Source organism: Pseudonaja textilis, chromosome 8 (genome assembly GCF_049901715.1).
Source record: "Pseudonaja textilis isolate UNSWEBS1 chromosome 8, rPseTex1.2, whole genome shotgun sequence".
In the NCBI taxonomy this organism is placed as follows: Eukaryota; Metazoa; Chordata; class Lepidosauria; order Squamata; family Elapidae; genus Pseudonaja; species Pseudonaja textilis.
The window spans coordinates 20,258,920-20,283,720 of record NC_141997.1 but is presented as its reverse complement, the minus strand read 5'-3'; the positions used below and the strand labels follow the sequence as shown (position 1 = coordinate 20,283,720).

The 24,801-nt window shown below is 35.8% G+C and overlaps 1 protein-coding gene across 8 annotated transcripts in view; it reads left to right on the top strand.

Moving 5' to 3' along the window:
* The window catches only part of AFF3 (ALF transcription elongation factor 3), a 229,157-nt gene that overhangs the window by 26,069 nt on the left and 178,287 nt on the right, over window positions 1–24,801 (top strand). For 7 of the 8 annotated variants that reach the window (XR_015744562.1, XM_087938471.1, XM_087938474.1 and 4 more), the window contains exons 2-3: window positions 9,132–9,252; window positions 12,785–13,582. Coding sequence is in view for 7 of the 8 variants with exons in the window: in XM_087938471.1 (XP_087794597.1) it covers window positions 9,132–9,252; window positions 12,785–13,582 (919 nt within the window). In the remaining variant the exon portion in view is untranslated. Of the gene's footprint in view, window positions 1–581; window positions 636–9,131; window positions 9,253–12,784; window positions 13,583–24,801 lie in introns of those variants that run through there. The other variant, XM_087938475.1, reaches the window with a different exon arrangement.

Below are 24,801 nucleotides of genomic sequence, written 5' to 3'. Positions count from 1 at the left end.
GATTGATTGATCGAATATCCAGGCAGCACTTGATAGAATGACTCAGGAAGGAAAAAGTGTTGAAATATTAAAAATAAAAAATATAAAGGAAAAACTGAGTATATTTCAATGGCTCAGAAACTAAACATCTCACCCCAAAGAAACACTGACACTGGTCTAAAGCTTTGAAGAGACGTATTAAAAATAACAGATGGTCTCTGTGAAAGACAAATACTGTCACAACATCCACAAACTAGGAAAAAGAGCTGATCTGATGCACAAATTCCTCCATTTTTGAATGTGCATTGTTACATTGGGCATATCCCAAAGGAGCTAAGCTAATGGTGCAATACTACTAGTTACATCATTTTGACAAAAGCAGAACATTCTTTTATTTATTTTGTTTGTGAAATCAGGATATCTTTTTAAAGTTAAAAAAAATAACAATCAGTTTAAAAAAAAACCTAGCCTTCTTAATCAAGCAAATTAACAATTAAAAATTAAGAGTGGGTGATAAATTACTTTATGCTGGGTGTCAAGTAATTTCTGACAATTTCTGCACTGCCTTCCCTCCTCTTTTTCTCCATGTAGGTAGTATATTGGAGAAATAGTTTTTTCATGTTTTAAGGAACATCAAATAAGAATTCTTCTTAAAGGTCAGTAATTGTCAGAACAGATAATCCTCGTTATATAACCAATTGCTTAGCAATCATTTGAAGTTATGATGGACGGCCCTGAAGGTACATATGACCTGGTTGTGAAGATTTGATGGCTGGATCCACCCACCCCTTGTCATGTCACTATAATTTGGGTGTTTGGTAGCTAGTCCACATTTAGATCTGTTTGCAGTGTTCTGCAGTCACATGACCACATTTTATGTAGTTTTGCCAAACACCAGTATATATTTCTGGGTTTTTTTTTTTGGCAAAACTGGCCCCTAATGGACCATTGGTTTACTTAATGAACATAGCATTTGCTTAACAGCCATGTTGGTTGCTTTACAACCATGGTATTCACTTAAATTCCACTGCAAAAAATCGAATCGAATAGAAAATATTGTAAACATTGTTTTCTATTTACAAAACATTGTAAAATTGGCTCAGTCATGTAGATGACCCTATTTATGACCATCATAACTTATGAACATGATAGGCAGGCTCCATTATGGTCGTAAGTTGAGAACTACCAATAGCCATATTAGATATAATTTTGTTATGTTATATTTAAGACTGCAAATAAAATAATTCATTCACTGATAACTGCTAAGGCTATTAGATAAGATGAAAATGCCTACAGATTTGTTGATCTATTTCTAGCAATGTAGCTGTATTATTTTAATTATTGTTATTTATACAGTAATGCCATACTGTGCTATTTGATACTGCAAAGTATTATAATTAATATAATTTTAATGTTAATTGTAATTTTACATCTAGATTTTAGTGATATAGTGGTTTTATACCTTTGTATTAATAATTGAGCTTTTGTTCTTTATTTATTAACATTTATATCACCCAATTTTATATTTCCCTGTGGTTCCCATAATTTTAATATTTTAATGATATTGTGATTTTGTGTTATAATTTTAGGCCTGAAAGAGAGGAGGGAGTAAAAATAAATTGAAGATTTTTTGTCTTAATTCTCTTTTTATAAAGAGAGGGGAGAAATTCTGACCAGTCACTCACTCATAAGATTCTGCTAATACCTATAATAGTAAAATGTTATATACAAATACCTTGATGTATGCTTTGCATTCATCTCATTTTCAATGATATAGTTAATTCTGAATGAAAAAGCCAAGTAATTATAATGCTTGTAACATTATTTCCTGAACTATAATTAGTACTGATAGAATATCCACTTTTCCTGCTTTCTATATTCAATCCTCTAAGGTACCTAAAGAATAGAATGTTGGGAATGTAATATGTCTGTTCATCTAGTTTATCTATCTATCTATCTATCTATCTATCTATCCATCCATCCATCCATCTATTATCTATCTATCCATCCATCCATCCATCCATCCATCTATCCATCCATCATTTGGAAATCTATTTAATTCAGTTAGCTATACTTTCTCAAGTAATACTAATACTAAAGTAATACTAAATTTAAATATATAGTTAGATAAATGAAATAAACATTTGTTGTAAGATGTTCAAAATATATCTCAGAATAGGGTATATTTTAAATGTAAGTCATCATTATGCTATTTATAAGTGTTTAGCTTCTACAGATTTTGAAAAATGCTAGTAGCACTCTTTTTATTTCTTGTAATATTTGCCCCAAATTAATACTGAAAGTAAAAATAAAACTCATTTTTTTGGATAAAATACAGACAAAGCATGTTTTTGTGAGCCTTATGTGAAGTGTTCTGATATTGTCCCAGCTATTCTGGAAGTGCACCAAACTCAGACATATTCTGTCTTCAACCATATTCTGTTTCAAGGTTGAAGTTTTAAACACTTTGCATACAAATAGAAGCGTACAAAAGCAATCCAGTGTCTTTTTGAAAGCAATTCACACTTGGTATTGCATGCGATAAATGTTTCTTGCTAACTGAATCAAACAACATGCTTTTGTACAATTTCAGATTATAATACAAGTGCATAAAATGCTGTATAATTAAATATGCCTTCTAATTAATCATTGTTTTTCTGTTAAACAAATTTTCAGTGGCAGTATTCTTGCCATTATTAACCTAATAATGGAAATTGCAATTATAGAAGTAAATTAATGTGGTGGGGAAATTTTACAGAGTAACATTTAAATTAAATATGACATGAACAAGTCTAATGTTTAAATGCTGTATAATTAACATTTGTTCAGCTCCTGACAACTTACAATAATATAATTTTAGTGGCTTTATTTATGATTCAAGATATTCTTTGATAAACATTAAATGAGCCATGCTTTCTTTTATTTCTTTATGGTCTGCTATACATGTAATGAACAGGAAACCGATTTACTTTTTCAAGTAGTATGCCACGATCGTTAAAAGATTTGGTAATATAAGAATGCTTTCTGTGTAGCAGTACAAAGAGAATCATATCTGAGAGCAATAGAATGTTGGAATCCCTTGTGTTCCTTCTCTCAATACATCCATAGTTGTGCTAAATTATTTGGATTAGTATTTGCATTTGAAAATAAATATTGCTGAAGTGCTTTCTTTTTGTAAGAGCTCTTAATGGGAAATTGAAAACAAAGATCCAAAAGGGATGAAAATATAACTAAAGCAACAAGAAAGAGCTTACTAAGTTTATTATGTGACCATGGATATTAAATGCTGCACATTATAATTCAAACTAACCAGATGACAAAGAAGAGATGGGATGGAGTAAAATATGGTTCAATATTTCACTCTGATAGGCTTCATTTAATTCAGTGAACAAATTGCATGTTAAGAAATGATCCTTGGTAGAACTTGTTTCAGATTTATATATTTTCTAGATGAACCTCTTAATTAGTCTTCAGGTGCATATGGATACAATGAGGAAGGCCAAGCTAAACAAATAGAAAAACCATCATTTTGGTTTGGGATGATTTAATGATTAAATTCAGACATTGTACTAAGACGTTATGTGATTTGTTTTGTTTTACCATGTTTCATGAATTCAGCTGAGAGTTATTCCAGTGTTCGGCATGTTGTGGGAACCATCTTGTCTTCTCAATGGTGGATTTCATGGTTGAAGCAGAATCTTAAATCTCATGAGGCCCTAGGACCATACTGAGCTTTGCCTTCACCAACTATACAAACACTTCCGCTGTTATATTGAGAATCTAGATTTTTGTTTTGTCAATTCCTGCTCAAGAAAGTGTGTCTCAGGAGATCTTGCTGGTATTTTTTTTAGAGCTGCCAACATAATTCTGTCTTATTTTGTGAAATGTACATAGTTTTCTGTTCACTTGCAAAGTAGGCTTCAAAGTAGGCCTCTTGAAGCTGTAAAGGCAGCTATAGCCCTTTGAGGGTAGGCTACTTTCTGGGGTTGCTGTGATTCTAAGTACACATAGTCCTCCACCTATGACCAATATTTTTGTTACTATGTGAGACAATGGAGTTTTGCTCCATTCTGTAAACTTCCTTGCCTTTTGTTAAGCGAATCTTTGCAGTTTTTAAGTTAGTAAAATGGTTGTAAATTGAATCTGGCTTCCCCATTGACTTTGCTGGTCAGAAAATTGCAAAAGGTGATCATATGACCCTGGACACTGCTGCCATCAGAAAAATGAGCCAGTTGCAAGTGTCTGGATTTTGATCACATGACTATCGGGATGCTGCAACGGTTGTGTGAGAAATGGTCATAAGTCACTTTTTTCAGTGCTGTGATAAGTTTGGTCACTAAACAGAAGGTTGTAAGTCAACAACTACCTATAAGGAGCTGATCTAAAGACTGCAATAGCAATCAGTGAAAATGAAAGATAATTTATCTATGTCTTCCATAATATTTATTTTATCCATTTGCAATCTGTGTGTGTGTGTGTGTGTGTGTGTGCGTGAAAAGGAAAATTAGGTTTCTAATTTTTCTCAAATCCTAAATCATTTCTGCAAACAAAACATTTTTTTTTAAAAAAACCTAATATCTAAATATTTATACATATTCATCTAAGACTATAACTGGTAAAAATTAAATTCCTAAGTAGCTATTGAATTTAAGTGCACTTAATTGGAAATGACATTGAAATGGCAGTTCAAACTCATATTCAGTACGTGCTTTGATTTCAAGCACTTATGCGTAGTCTAAAATACAGTAAATCATGCGGAATGTCTGCTACAATTCTTTTTAAGTCAAGTGAAACATAACATGGCATAGCACATACATCATTTCTTGATTAAATTTGATGAACTTCAAGTCATTACCAGTACATTGGAAATGCTACTTGGTTAATGTAACCCAAATAGACAGCTTTCGTGAGTCATAGGATATATGGCTGCTAGTACTTGACACTGATTATGAAATGCCATATTTTCCTGTCCCTTGGAAATAAAATATAACACCCTGCTACTTAGGCATCCTTTGCTTTATATAGGACAGTTAGTTTCGAGATGTATTTGTTTCGAGAAATAAATGAATTTAAGTCACACTGGTAACAGGAGAGTGCCTCTATATTTTGAATTTAAACTTTTTAGAGCATGTTTAAAAAAATTTTTTGAACAGTTTAGATAACCAAATTGAAACATTTGTGATCAGGTTAGACTTATTAATTTCCTTATAAACTTATTAAAGAAGGCAATATTATATTACTTACTGTAAGTGTGATTTTGATTGTGGCAGCAGAGAACTACATTAAATAAATATTATATTCTCCTAGGGACTATAACTCAGAAAAAGAATTGCCTAGATTTATTTAGTAAAATTAACAAATCAAATATACTTACAAATACTAACCTAATTGAAGTGTTACATTGAAGTATAATTTGTATTATATTAAAGTATCATTTACTGAATAGGCCACAGGTAGCTGAGTTTATACAACATGCTAAGCCATAAAATATTTGGTTTTTTTTAAAAATCATTTATAATCTAGGCAAAATGTATTTTATAAAATATGGCTTAAAATGCAACAATGAAGCTAATTTCATTAGTTTTAAGCCATAATATGTAAATAGTGGTTTATTATAATATTTGAATCCATTCTCAGTGTATGTCAGTATACGTTGGAGATGATTTAGTAAAATTCTAAAGTTTTCCTGAAACAATTTTCTTCTCATGTAATTTTGCTTCCATCTGTACGTAAATTATTGTTACTGGAAGACAGTGACAGCATTGATATTTATATGACTAAAATAATAAGTAGTAGTCATCAAACTCATGAAGAGAGAAGAGCCTTTTTATAATATAATTTTATTAATTTATTTATTATCAGAGTATAAAATACAAATGAAAAAGAGAATAGTGGAAAAATGGGAAAAGGGAAAGAGTGAAATGTAGAATGAAGGAGGAGGAAGCATTAACTTCAGACTATTTTCAATGCAATTGAATGAACATAATGTTACAGCCTCAGTTTTTTACTTTGCATATTCAGTGTACACTAGCCATTTCTAGAGCAAAAAACTCAAGCACAAAATCTCAGTAAAGGAGAATATATATAGTTCATGGTTGAAAAGAGGGCTCCTTGATGCTCTCTGAGCTTGGTTGTTTTGTTGCAGATGTTTCATCACCTAAACTAGCTTTGGATAATGAAATACCTGCAAGGATTTAATCAAGCTCAGCCTTCACAAAATCCTGAAACACTTTCCAGATAGATGTGTTCTTGATTAAAGCAGTTAATTTGGCCAATAGTTTCCAACCATTCTTCTATTGTGGGGATTAGTATATCTCTCCATTTTTAAGCATAAACCATTCTTGCTGCTATAAACATGTAGAACAACAACATTCAGATACAGAAGATTCTTCAAATGAATATGCAAATTAAACTAGAGACTTTTCTTCGAGGTTTTATGGACAAAGAACTTGAAAAAAAAAGTGAAGAGTGAAGAATCGATTAATCTAGCTTTAAAATTGCCTAGAACAAAAGTTTTAAAACTCATTGCAAAATGAAAAATGAAATTTTAACCAGGTCTTTTGGTGAAGGAGAAGTAATTTATTGGATGTAAGATGAAATGCTGTGAAAGTAAACATCAGTCTCATCTTCGACACATGTCATTGATTGATGTCTTCCCTGCACAGCTGCCTAGAGGTAAAGTCTTTGAAATAGCATAGTAGGTATTTTGTCTATGGGAAAGAACACTTAGTTTCGTTGTTGCTTTTTTGATACCAGTCTATAAGTCTTTATTTTCAATCAAAGGAAAAACAGTAAATCAGAATAATTGCTTTACCCTGTGGCATTTCTGTTTGTAAAAGGAAGAAAAAATAACATAGAACCTTCAAATTAACTTTCATTTGAACTAGGTAAAAAGTCTAAAAAATTACTTGCATCCAAATATAGCATTTTATTAATCATGTCACCACTCTATGAAAAGCTGGTTTATTCCTTTTATGTGTACTGCAGTATGTTTTCATTTGGAAATATTTTTAACATTAATGAGTGGAAAGTCATCACTCCCATAAAATTCATATAAGCTATTAAAACAGAAAATTTATAAGGAAGTTGCTTTTCTTTAGTTAAAAAGAAACTGATTTAACTATTAGCTATGAAAGGAGATATCTGGCATATCTGAAAATTATGAAACGCCTGCTGACAAAGGAACTCTAGGAGTTGAGGTCCACACATCTTGAAATGGCCAGGTTTAAAAACCACTGTCCTAGTGTTTACATAGCTTCTGTCCTGTTAGAATAATCCTGACTTCTGGGGCTAATATGAGTTTGGACCTTTCTGTACCAATGCTGTTACCTTTGTACTTGACTGCTCTTTGATATGTACCTTCAGGGGTGGGATTCTACCAGTTTGCACCTATTCACTAGAACCGGTTGTTAACATTCTAAGTAGTTCGGAGAACCAGTTGTTAGAATAAATTACTGCCCTAATCCTGTAAGGAAGGCAGAAAGGAAACATTCTGGTGTTGCATACAGAAACTGTCTCTCCATTCATCCTTATTACATTTTTGGCAGGTCAAGACTTCCTGTCTCAGGAACTTCTCTGGAGTTTTTTTTTCTCCTTTGTTGGTACTTTGCTTGTGTGGAGTGACCATTCAAAGTTACAATGGCACTCAAGAAAGTGACTTATGACCCTTTTTCACACTTACGACTGTTGCAGCATCCCCACAGTCACGAGAGGCCATGCAAGGAGATGCGTGCCTGGATGTGAGTGATGTTGAGTTGGCCATGCCCAGCCAGTCACATGACCACCACTTAAGCCACCAACTAAGCTACGCCCACAAAACCGGTTGTTAAAAAATTTGAATCCCACCCCTGTGTACCTTGTGTTGTTATTGTGTTAGGCCGAATCTATTTTTAATCATATGATAGGTAGATAGATGTATAGAATAGATAGACATATAGCCAGCCATGTCAGAGATGTGACTCTGGATACCACACACCAAAATAAACAGTTAAAAATAAATGCATAGGAGTATAAAACCACTCATATATGTTTGTAGGTTTTAGTAAATAAAATAAACTGTGAGAAAAAAATGTATGGAACAAAAATTATTAGGGTAGTATAAATGCTTCTAGAAACTTGACTGAAGATTTTGACAATGGTGTATAACTGGCTCATGTAGCTGTCTTTCCACAGATGGAAGTAAGCCTTAGGAGAGCTCTGAAGTCTGTTGTGTTATGCTACAAGGACAAGTATTTTATTATAAACTTTAAAAATAATGTTTTTATATAGTTAAAGTTAAATGCAGGGACACTGTGACAGTTGTAAGCGCAAGGACCGGTTACTTTTTCAGTGTTGTTATAACTTCAAATGGTTGCTAAACAGGACAGTCATTGAGTGATGGATGTGATGGATCAGACTTTCTTTGATGATAGTAGAATTACTGCTATTATAGACCAATAGTATTGCTGCAAATAAATGTATCATTTTTGAAACAATTCTGACTGGAGTCAAAGAGAAAATTCAGTAAGGTTGAAGAAGAAGGATTGCAACAGGAATACAATCAAAATTCCAGGGTGCCTAAAAAAAATAGAGAAATGTTTAGTGAAATTCACCAACTTGTCTTAAACTTTGCTGAGCTTTTATCAGAGTTTGTTTTAGTGTTCTCCATTTAGCAGTTCTAGAGGAAGGATTTAATACTGCAACCATGCAGAAATTATGTCCTTGTGAATTTGGGAAGGTGGGACCAATTGAAAACATGTTTTTAGCAGTAAATTAATAGTGATCTCGAATTGAGCCTATTTGCAGGCCTTACCAATAAATATGCTTAGCCACCTTCATGATTTTGTACTTATCACCTTTTTGTAGACAAAAACCTGAAGAAGACATACAGAATTATTAGATACTGCTTTCTAGCTTCAACAGTTTGCCACCTTATGTAAACTTTGGAAGGTAGGACTAATGCATATAACAATTGTAGCATTCATATTTGGAATTTATTGGGAATGTTTTATGTAGGTACAGCTTTCCTTCCTTCCTTATTGTATATGAAATCCCTTGATCAAACTGGTATTTTTAAATGCATCATCTTGTCAACTTTTAGCATTTTGGGGGTCTTGGTTTGCACCTAAATACTGCCACCAAATTTGATTAGTTTTTGTTCTTTTTTGGTGCAGTGTCTATGATCTTGACAGAAATATGCTACGAAGAAAAGAATGGGAAAGGAGAAATCAGGAGATACAGCATGAAGACAGCATATTTAATACCAGTTATTCTCTCTTCAGTGAACCATACAAGGTATGTATTGAATACTTCATATATTTCTATATCAGGGGTGTCAAACTCAAAGTCTGCAGGCCGGATCCAGCCCACAGAGTGCTTAGATCTGGCCCACAGGGCTGCTCTGAAAACAGCAAAAGACCGGCTCATGGGGCCTCTACCAGCAAAAATGGAGCTTGCGTGGGCTGTGCCTGGCCTTCAGGAGCGCCATTTTCACTGGCAGAGGGTTGCAAAAGGCTGTTCCAGCCAAAAACAGAGCTCACAAAGGCCATGTGTGGCCCTCCCAAGCTCCATTTTCGCTGGCAGAATGTTTGGGCCACAGGTGCCACTGACACGAATGATGTCAAGCTGGCCATGCTCACCCTGGCCACGTCCATCCTGGCCACCCGAGATCAAACACAACCCTGATGCGGTCCTCAATGAAATTGTATTTGACACCCCTGAACTATATCCTTCCTATCTGTTAAATTGACTTGTTTATGGAATAGTGAAATAGATTAGGTATATTTTTGATAAGGCAAAGGAGTTTAATATTTGCAGATTTTTGTTCATTGTGCCTTCCAAGTTACATTGATTCATTTCCTCATCAGTTCCAAATGTGATATAATTTTCTGCAACCTAATTACTAATTAATTTGTTTTACATTGCTATTCCTCTCACAAAGCTACTTGTGAGAGTGACCACTTTCTTAACTCTTTTGGACAATATAAGTCAAAATTAAATAATTCGATCCAGTAAAGCCAATGGCACTAATTATTTTATGTTCTTTCCTTAACTGAACTGTAGAAATAGATTATTATAGATAAGTATAGTTTCACATAATGCACTGACTTCATAAAGCATGCATTTATGTTAATGATCGGTTAAGTTTAGGTGCTTGTTATTTGGAATATATTCAGCCACAGGTACTTCTCAACCTATGACATACTTGGGACCAGAATTTAAACAAATTAAATTGTTGATTATTAAACAAATCAATCTTCACCAATTGATTTTGGTTGGCAGAAACTAATTGGAATGGTCATAAATCATAATAAGGCATTGCAAACATTGTAAATGTGAGTTATTTACTAAGCATCCAAATTGTAATCATTGCTCATGGGGGTGTTGCTACAATTGAAATTTTAGGACAGATCATAAATCACTTCTTCTGAGGCCATCGTATCTTTAAACCATCATTAAAAGAGTGATCATAAATTGAGACGACCTGTGCATTGAAAAATATAAGCTGATTTAAAATGAGATTACACTTGTATAGTGCCTAATCAATATCTTCCCTCCCTTTTTAAAGTAAACCCTTCAGATAAATTAATAAACTGTGCATATAGAAAGTTAAATGTTAACCTAGTACCATTTTTTAGGAACTTTATATCATTCTTGGTTTTTTGCAGGATTATATTATCATCCACCAGAAATTTCCATTCAGGCTGTTGTTTTTTCATATACTTTTGCATGGAATAATCAAATATTTTTCTTAACCAAATAAGACAAGCATCTCTTTGAATCTGTATTTCCCAGGCCTTGGCCTCATCCAACTTTGCTGTTTTATGTTTTGAACAGAACTTCTTGTTGTTTCCTTTTCCCTATTGTAGGGGTGTTAAACTCAATTTCATTGAGGCCACATCAGGATTGTGCTTGACCTTGGAGGGTGGTGGCCAGGATAGCTCAATGTCACTCATGTTGGGGGTGCCTGTCGTGACCCAATGAACTCTGCCAGCAAAAACAGATTCCTAAGCTCCATTTTTGGCTGCGACGTCCTCCTGCAAATGCAGCGAAAATGGAGCTCAGGATACCGCCCTCCTGAACTCTGTTTTCACTGGCAGGGACACCATAAGCCATTCCTTCACTGTTTCCAGGGAGGCACCATGGGCAAGATCTAAGCATCCCATGGGCCAGATTTGTCCTGTGGGCCTTGAGTTTGACACCCCTGACTTTTCTGGTGTTAAACACCAATGATACATCACAGCAGCAGAACCTACTTCTTAAGATGTATTACACAAAACTAACAGGCGGTTAAAGACACTGTTTGTCAGATGGAAAGCTGGCAGCACAGGTTCGAGACCTGAGTGCTACGCAGTGGAATGACTTTCCATTATTTGCCTCAGCTCCTGCCCCTGTAGCAATTTGAAAGCATGAAAATGCAAGTAGATAAATAAATACCATTTTGGTGAGAAGGTAACAGCATTCCATGCACTTTGGCGGATAGCATGCTGACCACATAACCACAGAAATGTCTTCAGAAAATGCTGGCTCCCTCAGCTAAGAAACAGAGATAAGCACCACCTCCTAGAGTCAGATATGACTGGACAGGGGAACCTTTGCTATTACCTTTAGCCAAAGAAAGGGCATCTTGTTACTTAAATTATAACTAGAGAATTAGTTAATGTTTAAATCTATAAAATAGGCAGGTCAGTAGGATGCTTTTCACTATTTATGTAATAAATACTACTTACATACAGGTAATCCTCAAGTTACGACAGTTCATTTGGTGACTGTTAAACTTATGCAATAATACCCCTCCCCCAAGTACTTACGACACAGTTCCGAAGTTATGAATGTTCAGCACCATGACAGTTGTTCACCCTTACAAATGACTGCAGAGGCACTGCAACATTCATCCTGCCTATCCCCCCCACCCCCTCATGTGCACTTAACGACCTGCACATTTGATTAGCAAATACGTGGGCAAAAACGGGGAGTTTTCACATTCATTTTACGTGATCCAACAAATTCTCAGGTTACGAATGTAATTGGTAGGCTCCATTACATTTGTAACTCAAGGACTACCTGTATTTAAAGTGTGTGTGTGTGTGTGTGTGTGTGTGTGTGTGTGTGTATTTATATATATATTTTTTTCTGAGGTTCTTGCGGGTATTAGTATGTGGATCTTTGGTTATTCAGGTTTTCTCCCGTGTAAGATTGGAAGTATCTAGGCAACGTTTCGATGAAGTCTCATTCATCATCTTCAGGCCTGTGTCTTTGGCTCTGTGTTTCTCAGAGTGAATTTATTATTTAATAAATATTTATTTATTAATTGCTTGAAAAATGAAGGGTTACAAAGAAATATATTTACCTGAGCTAGGATTCCTTTGAACTGGAAAGTTACACTATGTTTTCACAACATATGTAGCTAATCTGTATTGTGAGTTATACAATATCTTGAAACATAAATTAATCAAAACAGCTGCATTTTGAGAACATCAATAAAGTAAAAATTACATAGCATATTAGAGACATACAGATTTCAGGTCTTTAACCTGAATAACTATATAACGTTACTGCTGTTACATTGGTCTTTAAAGTTTGAATTTATTTACAAATACATAAATACTATGAGTTTGTAGGGCAATAGATCTATGTGACTTATTTAACCTATGTTCCCTGTCTAATACTTACCCACATTCAGAATAAATAGAATTATTAGATAGTCTCAACCAATAACCTGTATTTTTAACATCATCAATCCTGCACTACAAAATTACTGCATGTTCATGATTTTCAGTAATTTTATTTCTTGACCTTTTATTTATTTTGATTATTTCCTTTGCAGACGAATAAGGGGGATGAATTGTCTAGTCGTATCCAGAATACACTGGGTAACTACGATGAAATGAAAGAATTGTTGACCGATCACTCCAATCAAAGCCAGCTTGTTGGTGTTCCAAAAGCCTGTATGTCACAGGCATCTATGAACAAAATGGAGGAGCACTTTGCTGCTGAAACTATGACTCACACTCAGACTTCTGTTTGCAGTCCTCAGTCTTCTTTGCCAGTGGCACTTTCTGGACAGCTAAGCAAGAATGCAACATTAGGTTGGCAGAAATCTGGGCGTTGCTTGGAAAATCAGCAGAGGGTGGGCAAGCATAGGCATGGATTGTCAGATTCACAGAGTAATGATTTCAAAATAGCTAACCAAAAGAGCAGCTTGGAAAAGATTATGCATTATGTACACAGTCCTTCACCATCATCTTCATCCAGTGCTATTCAAGGTCCTATAGCATCCTTAATTGTAGAAAACGTTCAAACACAACAGCAGTCAAAATTGAGCTGTGCCACAGAGACTGGAGTCCAGACTCAAGAAAGACCAGCTATTCATAGCAATGGACACTGTGTACAAAATTTTCATCCTGCACTTACTTCAAAACCAAATATAATTCAGCAGAAACCAACCGCTTATGTGAGGCCAATGGATGGTCAGGATCAGGCTCCTGATAAATCTCCAAGACTAAAGGTGCCGGACGAAAATAGCATGCTCTGCACCTCATACAGAGAGATGTCTTCTGTTAAAAATGAATCAGCTAGGACCAAGTCAAAAATGACGAAGTGTGGCATTTCCAAGCAAGAAGAGGTAAGTTTAATTATGATGCACCTTTCGTAACAAACCAATAAAGAATAACTTTTCAGATATTTAGGGTGATATCCCATGTAGCCTTTTCCTTTCAGGAAGAATGTTTTGAATTTCATTTCCAGTGTTTTATGACTCAAATTGTAAGTGGCAAAAACACACTATAATCAATATTTTGATATAATAGAGTTGTGCATTCTTAATGGTTTATGTATTTTATAAACTGTGCAATTGTTTAACTATTCACATTTCTGTGAAAAGATGGCTCTGATTTGACCTCTTTTTAAGAGTTTCTGGTAAATGACTTTTAGTGAATTGGGTTTTTTAAAAAATGGAACTATTGTATATAGAGCCAACAAGGATTTACATTAGAAATGGGTAATATCTTCATATTTGAGGACTGCCATTGGCCTTGGAATAGATTGCTGGGAGTTCACTCCTGAAAGAAGCCATAAGAAAAGAGAAAAACATGAACTGAGCTAAGTACAAGTTAGGTTAATTTTTAAAAATCCATTTCTCCAAATGAATACTTTTAAATTGAATCAAATCACACAGCCAAAATGCATCATCAAATGTTATGACAATACCCAAGGATTTTCTAGGTAGGAGTCACAAAGTCATAATGGCAAATACAGATTACTCTGGAGGCAGGTATGATGAAAATAGCAAGTTATTTTGAAGCCAGATATACAGACAGATTTGTCAGAAGGAACTTACATAGCAAGGATAGTATTAATCTGTGATCTTTCCACTCATAGGGTATGTATATCCTTTCAGATGTTGTATGTAAAGTATGCATTTATTACTTTTTATTTCTATAGTTAAAGTTCTGTTGTTGCCAAGAAAAATACAATTTAGTATGGCAAACACAATCTGTGATTGCTCAAACCCTCACTGATCCTAAGTACATCTGCTAAGGCTTTAGCTGTAGTTTCGGTTTCCTAGATTTAAGCATGTTGAATTGACATAATATTGCTTTAAATCTGATCTTAAACAGTAGGCTTTTAAAAATATAGTTATTTCTGCAGTGTTTAAGTTCTTAATTTTTTTTAATCTCAGGAACCTGATATATCTTCAGTTCATTAAGTTGATTTCAGTACAATGAATCACAGGAAATAGCATTTGAATACAAATCACAGGATATTACTTTTAAATTTGCAGGAAAGCTTGATTTCCTCGAGAGATCTATTCTGTGTTTAATATAGTTAATCAGCTCCAGAAGGTTCTTGGTAGCTTGACATAAAATTAATCATAACAATTTCTAAAATTTAATGTAGTGAAATATCTTTAAATATTAAATACAAGAAGTATATTTCATTAAATTAATTTTTGAATGTTTATTCAAGATGTGATTTGAGTCATTTTCATCAGTATTAATCAGAATGCATACTCAAATATCCTCCACCTTTCAAAAATTATCCTACTTCTCAGTATAAATTATAGCCTTTCAATTCAAGTGTTGCTGTTTCTTGTGTAGAATTTTACTGTAAGCAGTTTACAAAATATATTATTAGAATGATGTACTGAATAGAAAAGAAAATAGGACATAGAGAAAAATCTGTTTTCTAGTATTGTATTGTATATGAGCCGCAGTGGTTAGAATGCAGTATTGCAGGCTACTTCTATTGACTGCCAGCTGCCTGCAATTTGGCAGTTTGGTGTATGTAATAAATAAATGTATGTTTAACTAAATTATTTAGTTAATTTATATCAATTTAATATGGTAATATTTAACTTTGATTTTGTTTTACTTGTCAATATAAATTAATTATATTATCTGTTGAACAGTTGTATATTATCTTTTTGAAATCTGTTTTATTCATTGTTTGTTCTATACTTTTTAAAAAATTTCAATTAAAAATACTTAATGACAATTGTTTTAAAACTGATGGCAAAGAATATAAAAATAGTTGAACCAAGTACAAATATAATCAGTCATTTAGATTGTTCTAATTCAATGTGAAAATAAATTTTGATAATTAATTTTCTATATAAATTCATTGTTTCATTTGATGACCCAGTAAGCTAGGGTCTTCTAAGTAACCACATTTAACTAGATATTAAAAATAGTGATTGTGGCTTTTCAGTTTTTAACCTCAGTTGTTTTTCTAATTGAGGGAGAAATCAGAACACCAGTTTGGTCCAGGGGTTGAGGCACCAGGCTTAGAAAAACTAGGAGGAGAAAGGAATACTAGATATGTTTGCTACCTTGAATTATTTATATAAATAATAAACATGTAATTAAAAATATTTTAAAAATAAGGTATACATGCTTGATTTAAACTATTACCTTAATTAAAATGTATATTAAACTAAGGATATAAGTGTGGTTACAGTGTGAAGGAATTTTGGAAATTTGCTATGGATTTGAAAAGTTGTAATTCCATGATATCTGGAGAGTGGCTAATTGGAGGTGGTCAGATACACTTGTTTCAGTTGTGGCTGAAATAATATTTGGTTTTCTACCTTTTATTGTCACACTTACTGATGTATTCATCAGCTTCGTTAGCTATGTCATCAATTTCAGAAATTTCATTTCATAAGCTGCTTTCCTAAATACTTGTCAGCAACTCTTTATTAAAGTAGGTAATTAAGTTAGCAATATGAAAGAAGCAGATTAAGGCACAGAATGTTTATCAAACCTTTGCATAACTTTGCCTTTTGCATAGTGCCTGTTTCTTGAAGCCTTATTTATAGCCACTCATCCTTTTGTCACATCTTGTTTGGATTACTGCCCATGCTTGCAGAGCATTCTGAAATTACTTGTTCAGAATACACCCATGTAATAGTAATAATATATTCAATAACTGCAAGAGAGATCTTGGAATCCTAATGGATAGGCATTTAAATATGAGGCAGCAGTGTGCTGCAGCTGCCAAAAAAACTAACACAGTTCTAAGCTGCATGAAAAGAGAGGTAGAATCAAGATCATGTGAAGTGTTAGTACCGCTTTATAATGCCTTGATAAGACCACACTTGGAATATTGCATCAGTTTCGGTTGCCATGACATAAAAAGATGTTAAGACTCAAGGAGTACAGAGAGTAGTAACAAAGATGATTAGTGCACTGGAGGCTAAAACATATAAAAAATGGTTACAGGAATTGCAGAGGTGGGATTTTACCAGTTTGCATCTATTCGGTAGAACCAGTTGTTAACATTCTAAGCAGTTCGGAGAACCAGTTGTTTGAAGAAATTACTGGCCTAATCCTGTAAGGAAGGCAGGAAGGAAACATTCTGGTGTTGCTTACAGAAACTGCCTCTCCGTTAACCCTTATTACATTTTTGGCAGGACTAGACTTCCTGACTCAGGAACTTCTCTGGAATTTTTTCCCCCTCCTTTGCTGGTACTTCATTCAAAGTTACAGTGGCACTGAAAAAAGTGATTTATGACCATTTTTCATACTTACGTCTGTTGCAGCATCCCTTCAGTCATGAGAGGCCAGGCGAGGAGATGCGTGTAAGGGATATTGAGTTGGCCACGCCCAGCCAATAACATGACCACCAAGCCACGTCCACCCAGTCACATGACCACCAAGCCATGCCCACCAACTAAGCCATGCCCACAGAACCGGTTGTTTAAAAATTTGAATCCCACCCCTGGGGAATTGGTTATGTTTAGTTTAATGGAAAGAAGGACCGGGGGGTGACATGATATCAGTGTTCCTGTATTTGAGAAGCCTCCAAACTATTGAGAGAGTGTCAAACTATTCTTCAAATCACCTGAAGGCAGGACAAGAAGCAATGGATGGAAACTAATCAAGGAGAGAAGCCACCTAGAACTAAGAAGAAATTTCCTGACAGTGAGAAAATTAATCAGTGGAACGACTTGGTTCCAGAAGTTATGGGTGTTACAACACTGGAGGTATTTAAAACAAGATTGGACAACCATTTGTCTGATATGATATGAGTTTTGAATTACAAGACCTCCAAGGTTCTTCCCAACTCTGTTATTCTGTTAATACCTCTAGCTTTGCAAGCTGCACTGGCTCCCAATTCAAGATGCTTGTTGCTGCCTACAAATCCAAGTCATTTGCAGGACTGGTTTGTTTCTGCTCATCCCTCCAGAATGGATGGACTTGGTATCGTGCATTCTCTGTCACTGTATCTGCCCTGGGGAACAGCAATCCCCCAGAGATCCAGATAGCTTTGACACTATTAGCCTTTTTCTTGTCATTGAAGACCTGGCTGCTCTCACACGCATGTGGTCTAGGACATTAAGAGAGCCCTTGCTTTGTTTATGTGATTTGAAAGAGAAAGTTTTTCTGTGCAAAATGCAATGAACCTTTATTGAAGGCAACAGACCAGGATACGCAAGAACACATTTTTTAACATTATGTGAAACACATACTACATAGTCTTTTTCCAGGTCATGAAAGAGAGAAAAACAAGCTTTCTCATTTTAGGGAGAAGGGAATGGTATTTTTGCTGCACAATTTTATATTTCTTGATTCTTTCATTGCTGATATCTAATAACCTTAAAAGTCTCATCAAGTATCTTTTGACCAATGTGGGATTTATATAAGTTTAGGATGTTATATTGCTAAAATTGTATATTGATTTTGATTTGTTTGTATATATATTTTCTCATTTAAAATTGTCGCATGAAATAACGAGACTTGAATAGCAATGTTTGCCCTTTTTAAATTTCAGTTTGCTTCTGATTTGGAAATAATATTAAAATTTTTTTTCCTGTTGGTAGAGATAGGTCTAAAGATACTGTAGTTTATGAAATCAGATTCTTTTCTTTAAAGGAGATACGTTTAACAAAAAAAGAGAGACATGATATATATATTTCTGACAGTGTAATGAACCTTTAAACTTTTATTCATATCAAGGTTATTATTACTTATTTCTATGCTACCTCTATGGCCTACAAAATGTCCTACAATATCACCACAGCATCAATATCACAAGTCCATATTGCAAATGATTTTCTAGAAGAACTCCAGGGACAAATACATCTAACAATAATTATATGCATAGATAGTAAAATTCTTTGCCAGCAAGTGCTTATTAAAATCTTGGCATTAACCATTTGCAGGTAATTATGCTTTACCACATTGCTTGTCTACAGGATGGCACTAATGAAACAGTAGCTTAATTACTACTATTGGTATGGTGGCTCATAGGGTTAGAAAAATAACTATAGCTTCAGTTAAAGGTAAGCAGATTTTTCCATACAAACAGAGGGGTTTTCTAATCGCTAGTGATTGTACCATCTACACAGACGTAGCTGCCTAAAGTATATATATATTATACAATTATTTTAACAACTTCTGCTTCAAATGTATCCAAGACCAAGTAACTGAATATAAAAATAATATCTATTTTAAGAAAAGTCTGAAGAAGGATTGTTTATAAAATATTTGTTAAATTGGTATCCTGGCAAATCTAACCATAATCTCCATGGGTAACACAAAACACATGGAGCAATGTCACAAGATGTCAGAAAACACATACTGTGATTGCTAATGTATCAATTCCACACAACATTCTAGAAAAGCTCCGTTTTCATTAACTTCTGGGAAATGTTCACAAAAGGAGGTAGTCTCAAGAGGGCAGCTGTACCAAAGAATTGGTGCAACAATTAAAAAATAACATTCCTGGCTTTAGTTCTTTTACTACATAACAACATAAGAATATTAGTAGTTTTTGACAGGAGGAATACCTTGAATAGATCAACTTTGGCTGGAGAAGATTCCTAGGTCCCAGCTATAAATTTTAAAGTCAGCAGCTTGAATTGTATGTTAGAATGATAGAGCTTTGAGCTTTATGGCAGGTGTCTCCAACCTTGGCAACTTTAAGACTTGTGGACTTCAACTCCCAGAGTTCCTCAGCCAGCAAAGCAGCTGTAATCTGTAATCTCCAAAATACCCTACCTGTAGCAGGGCAGAGTCTTGACTTCTTGTTCCTACTGAAGTTGGATCGAGATGATATGAGATTTTTCTTAAAATCCATTTCATGTATGGTTAATCTGGTAAGTCACTGGTGAAAATGTATGTGAGGGAGCCATTAAGATATAGTAGTAAATACAATATATCTTTTTCTCATGTAGTTAGGCAGAAATAACCACCCTATGTAGGGTAGCAGAAATAATGGAATAGCTATTTTGGTATTGAAGTTGTGTAAGTGACAAAAACCAAACTGCCTTAATCAATCAGAAATTCAGACTTGAGATTTTCAAGAATGAAGATGCAACAAAGCAGTAGTGCTAAGTAAAAGAGAAAACTAGATAAGGAAAGATAATTTTTGTATTTATGCACCAAGACAAATTCCTTGTGTGTTCAATCACACTTGGCCAATAAAGTATTCTATTCTGTTCTGTTCTGTTCTGTTCTGTTCTGTTCTGTTCTGTTCTACTCTACTCTACTCTACTCTACTCTATTAATAAAGCTGGATAAGACAGTTATCTGATCCTACCATGAACAGTTGAAATTCAAAGATGCTCTTGGAAATATGAGAGCTTGGATTAATCAGAGAGAAAGAGATTTTGAGACAGAGCCTGGACCTGAAGCAGGAAAGAAAGCCTAGTATTCAAAATGGATAATGGAATTCATTATCAGAATTGTTTGTGCATCTTTCCGCCATTTGATAGCATCCTTCATCTCCATCTTCTTTAGAGTGTTGGGATAATCATACAATATTAAGGTATTAATAAGTTGTCTTTAAGATGGAGTAGCTGAATTTGATAAGAAAAGATGTCACCGTTTTTCTCATCTCTTGTTGAGATACCTTTTGTCATATGTAAGTAAAGAATGTTTGCTTTTAATAAATTGCATATATTTGGTGTCTATCTTTTCTTGTACTAGAAATAAACCTGGAACAGATTTGTGTGTATGAAGTATTCATTAAATATATAAAGGCTTGAATGTTGAGTTTTCTGAATGACCCATGAGTCTCAATCTGATGGAGTAGAAAGCTGAATAACCCTTTTTCAAAGGATAGGTTTAATTTCACCCTATGAAGGATGTAGCAGAATAATATGAGGTAGTAAAACTGTTAATTAAGCTTTATCATCCAGTAACTAAGCCACTGAACTATAGAACTGAAGTTCAGGGGAATGTGACAAAACATACATTATATCAAAAACTCTACTGTTTATTTAGTTGTGTTCAATGCTGCAATTCATGTACAATGGATAGAGCTTATGTCATGACATAATGCATGATTTATCATTTTGGCATCATCCTGTTAGGAACAGAGCAGTTCCTGAACTGGGGAGCATTATTATTAAACTTTTCTGAGTCACCCAGGACCACCAAACATCCATTATCTTGGAAATATGAGATAAAGAGGCTGGACTTTAAAGTCTGAAACATAGATGAAATAAAGGCTTTGACTTCCTGCACTACAGAGGATAAATCATCTTTGTGTGCTTGGCTTCATTCTTGACAGAAGTAATGAGACTAATCTAGCTGAGAGAATCTGAGAGATTTCGTCTAAGTAAATCTGTTTCTCAATAAGGGCTTGTGTGTCTAAAAAGTCCAGATTTACTGCAAGCTATATTGTGATGCCTGACAAATTTAAGCCCTCATTAACCTCATTATGCTTCATTATCTTGTTGGCATAGGTTTTTTGCTGCTGTGGCTGGCTAGAAACTACATTTGTCAATATTATGGGTTGTTATCATGGCCTAGAAGTAGAAGTACAGAAAAAAAGTGAGGGATGTGTGACCAGTTTTCTGTTAAAGCTTGCATTCTACTTGCTGATAAAGTAAAACTTGCTTGCCCTTTGGACTGTGGAAAAGCAGGAAGTGATCTTTGCTGATAGGGCATGTGCTTTACCTTAATCAACTTGGGAAATGGGGAGTCCACTCATTTTCAGGATTTAAGAGGTGGAAGAAGAGCCCACTCTTAACTGGGACAAGAAATTCATTTCCCTAATTGCAGATTTGTTTAGTTTGTGCTCCAAATGTTTTGTGAAGCCATCTAATTAAATTAGTTTGTTTTAAGATTCAGGATTGAATTTGTTCATCAGTAGGGGAAAGATGTAGATGTAGATATATAGATACAGATGTATAGATACAGAAGAAATGGAGATACAGATATAGCCATGGTACCCCTGTTCAGGATGATCTGAACCTTCTTGGGTATGATGAAACTGCTTAGATTAGATGCCAGTACAGATCCAGTGGAGGTGCCTGGAATGCAGACCAACACTGTTATACGGGTCGACTGTGAACCTGTTGGATCTGAGGAAGTCAACAGAGTCTTCATATCTGTAAGCTTGGTCACCTTCTTATTAGACCAATCCCCCCTCCTGGCTGGATAAGGTTTCCTGTGAGACAATGTGTGGTTGGGATTTGATGGTTCTCCACCACTTAAAAAAATGCTGATTCACTTCTTCTCAAGAGAATATTTTTTGTCCAGTATCCCTTTTAGAGAACATAATGGCACAGCAGCTTCATGAAACAGATTATCTGGACACCTTTCAGTCAGGCTTGGGTACGGAACTGAAACAACATTGGTCTTGCTTTTAAATGGCCTCTGGTGGATGCAACATGTGGGAAATGCATTCATCTTTACTCTACTTGGTCTCCTTGTAGCCTTCAATGACCATGGTATCCTTCTGGACTGGCTGCAAGAGCGTTAGTTCTCCTTCTTCCTTTGTAACCAGTTCCAGTCAGAGTTGATCTGGAATGAAAGATCCTGTCCTTGGCTCCTTACATTGTGGAGTGCCACAAGATTTTCCATTGAGCTGCTCCGAGCATCCAGAGAGTGGGAGGTGCTTAGTCTCTGCTCGGATAGGCTGGGCTTAACTGTTAGGACAGTGTTGCTCCTCCCTGGCTCCTCCCTAGCATCCCCCATTTTTTAGCTCAGCCTTTGGTGTGATAGGCAGCTTATCCTTGGCCGGAGCAGGATTTAAAGGTTTGAATTAGTTTGATCAGAACAGATTTCCAAATTTAGGTTTCTATTTACTAAGTTCTGACTGCAATTGGCAAGAAAGCAGTCGGAACGACAGAAAGCAGATCACCTTGGTGATCTGGCCACTTTAGCAGCCTCAGGGGTTTGGGGATTTCCCTGGTCACAGCAGTTGCTTCTCTGGGAGAGAACGCTGTTTTACATTTCTTTGCCAAATGCCTTTGCCTTGCCATCGTGATTCGACCTGCAAGCCGCTTTTAAGGAAGCCTGCTTATTTGTCTCTAATTCATTTTGCCAGTGCTGATTTCCTTCCCTTGGAGAATGCAGTAAAGGGGTGGGGGCATCGGAGCCTCTCTTACCCCCTCCTCACCGCTCAGTCACACAGTAGCTTTTTTATCAGACGGGCTGAGCAGCAGAGGCTGCTGCTGTGTTCGCGCCTAAAAAAAATAAGGCCAGCGCCATTTTCCTTAGGGGCCTGCAAACCATTTTGGCGCACTTTTTAACGGACACCGCCATTTTTCCATGTTTTCCACGTTGCATCATGGGGCCATTCACTGGTTCGCCAGTACCCTGTGAGAGGCTTTAATCACCTCTAAGCACACTGTGCAGTTACAGAGGGAAATAAGGACATTTAACTCCCTTTGCTCTGGTTTCGGGGAGATAAAAACCTTTGTTGTTGTTGGCTGCCCTCACAGGAGAAATATATATATATATTATATTACAGTACATACACAGAATATATACAGTATATTTACAGAAGTATAGACAGTATATATACAGAAGCCTGATGATGGCAGATGAGATTCTGCCGAAACGTTGCTACAACTTTAAAAGCACAACTATAATGACATGGGAAAATACCCGAACAAAGCTGAATACCATACATGTAAATACCTGCAAAAGCTTAAGAAAACGTGTGTGTGTGTGTGTGTGTGTGTGTGTGTGTGTGTATTTATGTATGTATGTGTATATATGTATATATGTGTATATATGTATATGTGTGTGTGTGTGTATATATATGTGTGTGTGTGTGTGTGTGTGTGTGTATCTATCTATCTATCTATCTATCTATCTATCTATCTATCTATCTATCTATCTATCAAACCTATTACAGATTCCTCATTGTTGAGGAAATTAAACAAGTACAATGGCAAGCAGAGGTGTCACTAAGGCATGGACCCATGATAAGTCCAAAAAAGCTAAGGGTCCTTCAAAGGCAGCACAGAAAGATGCTACCTGACGCCAAAAGGCGCTGGAAAGGAAAATGGATAAACGCACTAGAGAGGCTGAATGGTCTTCCCAGCCTTCCCCCCCACGCCACTGCATCAGCATCAACCCACCCCAGTAGCATTAGATATGTCCATGCCTGCTAGGCCTACTAATTTTGTCCAGGCCTCATCAGGAGTTCAAGTTTCATGTCAAGCCCCTGAGGTGACTTTCACCCTGACAGCAGCGGGCCTACGTCAGGAGGAGTTGCTGTCAGACGAGATTCCAGAAACAATGAAAGCATGGATGGAGCTGGCAATCCACAGGGGGATCGCAGCGGGGGTGCAACAATCTATCATGGCCAGGCAGAGACCAGTGCTGGAATGCGACTCACAATCAGTAAGATCTCTATGCAGAACTGACCTGCATTATCCTCACGTACCTCCTCAAGAGGAGCTTTCTATGATTTCCAATACACAGTCACACGAATTCCAGGAGGAGGGAGAAGGAGAGGATCAAATGGATCAATTAGAGGCGGTCTCAGTTCACAATAGTGAAACCTCCCTGGAGGCAGGGCCCCTAGAAAGAGGCATATCTGATGATGAGGACATCAAGCTGACCAAACCTACTTTTACGGGACTGTTTCGCCCCCAACTGTTCAGATTCCTCTTGAAAAATCTTCTTCTATTCTACAACTGGAATCTCTAGAAGAATCGGATGATCTGATTTTCTCACAGCCTATTAACGAGGTCGAAGTTATTCCGATTCCACAAATGTTTTCAGATCTGATCCAGAAACAGTGGACCTCAGCAGCAGTGTATCCAGCCCCTACAAGTTTCAATAAAAAATTCTTCAATTTAGCTTCAGAATTCTCTGATTCCCTGAGTACCCTGAAAGTAGACAAGCCAATAGTGGCTTTGGCATCCTCCCCCGCTATTCCCACCGAGGCAGAGGAGGCCCTTAAACCAGAGGAGAAGAAAGCTGAGATCACTCTAAGAAAGGCACATCAATCGGATGCATGGGCCATAAGGGCAGCAACTGCCGCATCCTTCTTCACAAGGACATCCCTCAGATGGCTCTGCCACCTGAGGGACATCATACCAAATTTTAATATTAGAGCTCATCAGGACATCACCAAATTGATTGCAGCTGC